Genomic DNA, 3,673 nt, shown 5'->3' with positions numbered 1-3,673 from the left:
TATATATATATATATATATATATATATGGTTATTTTTGCATAGTATCTTTAAAAGAAAAATATATCTTCGATTATCAAATATTATATTCATTATATTATATATTTATTTATCGAAAGGATCTTATTTTACTGAAAATTTTGATACATAAATATATTACGTTGATTAATTATCTTTGTACAAGATAAAATCAAAATGTACTTATGTAAATACTTGTACAATGCAGTAAATTTTTTAAATAAATTTTTTAAATAAACGTATTAAAATTTTTCAAGAAGAAGAATCTTGAAAATTTAAGTTTGTTCGACTTTTATTATGACCAGTAATCAATTTTAATTTATAGAAAAGGCTTTTAATTAAAAAACATCTTTAATTAATTTGCATTTGAAGCAATTTCATTTCGTTATATTTTATCTTTGAATATTAACTAGACAGTCATTGTACATTCCATATCCGTTTGTTCATTTATTACGAAAATAAATCTAATACAGCGTAATATCCAATATCCTTTGATGATCCCGTTACGTGCTTTAAGACTTGCATTGGTAATCAGTACATCGTCGAAGTGAGATTTCTGACTATCGATCATTCTACGAGATGCTCGAACATTATTGCAAGACAAGACATCCAGTTTTGTATGATATTTCCTCTATTACTCGATATATAAGACAAAGTATTAGAGAGGTGTTCTCTAATAAGCTTAATCACAAATAAAAGTTCATCATAATTTATAAAAAAGAGAAATGATAAAAAGCGTGTTGAAATGCTTTACGCCAATATTATTATATGTTACGTCGATCAAAACTAATCTAGTTTTATGATTTTTTATGATTTATGAATTTAAATAACAGATAAAAATAAATCTAATTAAAAGAATTTTTACATTCGGTCAAAACGGATCTTAAAATTTCTGTGCGAATTTTTATAGATATCTGATCTGTAAACAATGCGTCGAAATCTTTTTGAAACGCAATCGTAAGCAGAAGTAGAGTAGTAATATCGCTTATTAAATTGATAAGCGATTTAATAATTTTTTATGCTAATATAAGCATCTTTATAGAATATTAATAATCAGATGTTAAGAGAATCTTAAATTTGCGAATAATTTTATTAATATTAATGATATTATTAATAATCAGATGTTAATGAGAATCTTAAATCTGCGAATAATTTTATTAATATTAATTTGATGTTAATGAGAATCTATTATCTCAGCCAGAATATGAACCTGAACTTCCAGACGGATGTCATACCAATTCAACCACCGAGGCTGAGCTAATTTTAATTAAGATGCCTGTCACAAGGCATGCTTATAAGGAAATTCAAATTTGAATCTTAGCTGAGATATTTTTCGCAATAAATTCTTGATAATATTTCAAAGATGCTCATTAGTATTATTAAATCGCTTTGCTTGTCAATTTACTTTGTAACATTATATACTCCAGCTTTTTTTAATTTAAGACTATATTTTTACTATAGGATTGATAAATAAATCGGGAAGAAGTTTGCTTGAACTTGTAAGATTCACACAAAAATATTATCAGACATCAATATCTGTTTTAATCGAATATGATCTTTTTCGCTTATTTGTGTTAACCTAATTTTCTTTCTTCATATATATTATTAATGTTATTAATATTACAGCTATAAAAAGAAATAGTAAAAAGTTACTATATATAAAATCTTCATTGAACATTATAAAAGCTTCATTGAACTTAGACAGCGTTTCCTCTTTTTCCGATACAAACTCAAAAAAATGTTCAGGTCAGCTTATCGATCACGCCAAGTTCGCGAAAAAACTCGGTAGCCTACATAGCCACAAAATGAGTCACGTATATGAGAAGCAGGGCTTAATTAATAAAACTGATCACGCGCGCCGGACAATGACTCACCGTCAGGATTGGTGAAGTATCCCCAGGTGGGAGTCGCAGTGGTCGCCGATTGCACGACCAGAGCCACGACGCTCAGGGCCAGAGCGCCGGCGGCACCCCGTGCCGCGACGGCGCGTTTTTCGCTCCGCTGCGGATCGGTAGTCGTCGTGGCGATCGCCCTTACGCCTTGACGAGTGTTTGAAGAATTGGTTGCCATTCTTCATGCCGTTCGTATTCTTCGATAACGTTCTGCCAGCTTTACATCGATGACGAGTTTACGACGAGAGTTCTCTGCGTTGTCGCGGATGTGAATTGATCACGTTGATGTCAATGGCTTTGGTATCTTCATCGATAATATCGTATGCGATTTATAGAGATTTGCATGAATCGACGAACATATCCTATTAAATCCTTTCTCAGCTTGGAGATATCAATTTATTACAAAATGAATTTTTTTAACGTCATCAATATGTCGATATATTATTAATATATTATTAATATATTTTAAAATGTGATCGAAAATCAAATGTTTCAAATATCGGCACGATTCGATACTCTTGACAATCGATTTTTCCATTTAAATGCTCAAAGTTGTGTTCATTGTTATTCATCGTTGAGAAGTAAAATATCTTTATCTTCTTTTAATATAGATTCTGTTTAGATTCTTCCGATTTTTATTAGAAATTATAGACTAGAGTACGATATATATCCATATTCTGGATATAAACGAATTAGTAATCTAAATTTTGTCGACAATCAATCTTATTTTTACTTATTTCTTCTTGAAGATTCGCTCGATTCGTTGATAACAATACAGTTTCGATCCCTCAATCGTGAAGCATTCTCAGCATTTTTTACTGTCTGTCTTTGACTTTGATAGTAAACTCAACGATTTTTGATAAATGTTAGTTTCTTCAGGTGTCAAGTAGCTTCTTCAATCTTCAGATGTCATCAGGTAGTTTCTTCAATTCCGAACGTCGTCGTCGTCAATATAGTCGATAATCGAATCGTGTCGACCGCGTTATCACGTACATACGCACGGAATCGATAAGCCGGTAGCCTGAAAAAAGAAGGGGTGACAGAGGTGGTGGTGGCTGATGGCTGGAGTTCGAGGGAATAAGGTGCGGCAGAGTGCATGAGAAGTGCGTATTGAATTAAGCGAATTTCACGTTCTATGACATTGTTTCCTCGTATCTTCCTCTTTATTCACATATACACACACAGATACACATATACGCACACACACACATACGCACACACACACATACACTCAAAGCTTTGAATCAGATATCACAATGAATTTGTTTGTTGAATCTTTTATGTTCTATCCAATTTCTGCTTTATCTATAATTCCTGGAGTTGTCACATACCTTTGAATACTTTAGGAATCTCATCCAAGAGAATTTTTACTTCAAAGTGCCTGATAAGCATATATTTCTCTATTCCTTTCTTTTCTTATTCTATCTCTGCAACAGAGATAGACATATACGTGTCTTTATTATCTGTATACGTATTTCTTCTTCCCTCAAAAACCCTTGGCGAAAGCTATCGGTTTTCTTCGTACTCTTGTAGATTGTGTGGACTCTGTGAAACCGGTTTTTGCGGTGTGCAAAGCGGCGTTGCTAAAAATAAGATATCTTCTTTCTCTTTCTTTCTCTATTCCTTTCTATCTGTTTCTCTCTCTTCTTCTTTCGCCACTCCGTTTTATCTCCGTTTCTTTCCTTCGTCCTTTCCCTCTCTCTCTCTCTCTCTCTCCTCCCCCTCTCGCTCTTCTTTCTCTCACCTTCTTCCTTCTTATTTTCTT

The 3,673-nt window shown here is 32.5% G+C and overlaps 1 protein-coding gene across 1 annotated transcript in view; it reads right to left on the bottom strand.

The window, feature by feature from the left end:
- Nucleotides 1-2,086, bottom strand: part of LOC105622595 — a 35,406-nt gene extending 33,320 nt beyond the window's left edge. The window contains exon 1 of the mRNA XM_012204012.1: nt 1,891-2,086. Coding sequence (XP_012059402.1) covers nt 1,891-2,086 — 196 coding nt within the window. The remainder of the gene's footprint in view (nt 1-1,890) is intronic.
- Between the last annotated feature and the right edge of the window lie 1,587 nt (nt 2,087-3,673).

The sequence above is a fragment of the Atta cephalotes genome (assembly GCF_000143395.1).
Source record: "Atta cephalotes unplaced genomic scaffold scaffold00047, whole genome shotgun sequence".
NCBI classification, from domain to species: Eukaryota; Metazoa; Arthropoda; class Insecta; order Hymenoptera; family Formicidae; genus Atta; species Atta cephalotes.
The sequence above is the reverse complement of the archived record's forward strand: the minus strand, read 5'-3'. Positions and strand labels throughout refer to the sequence as shown.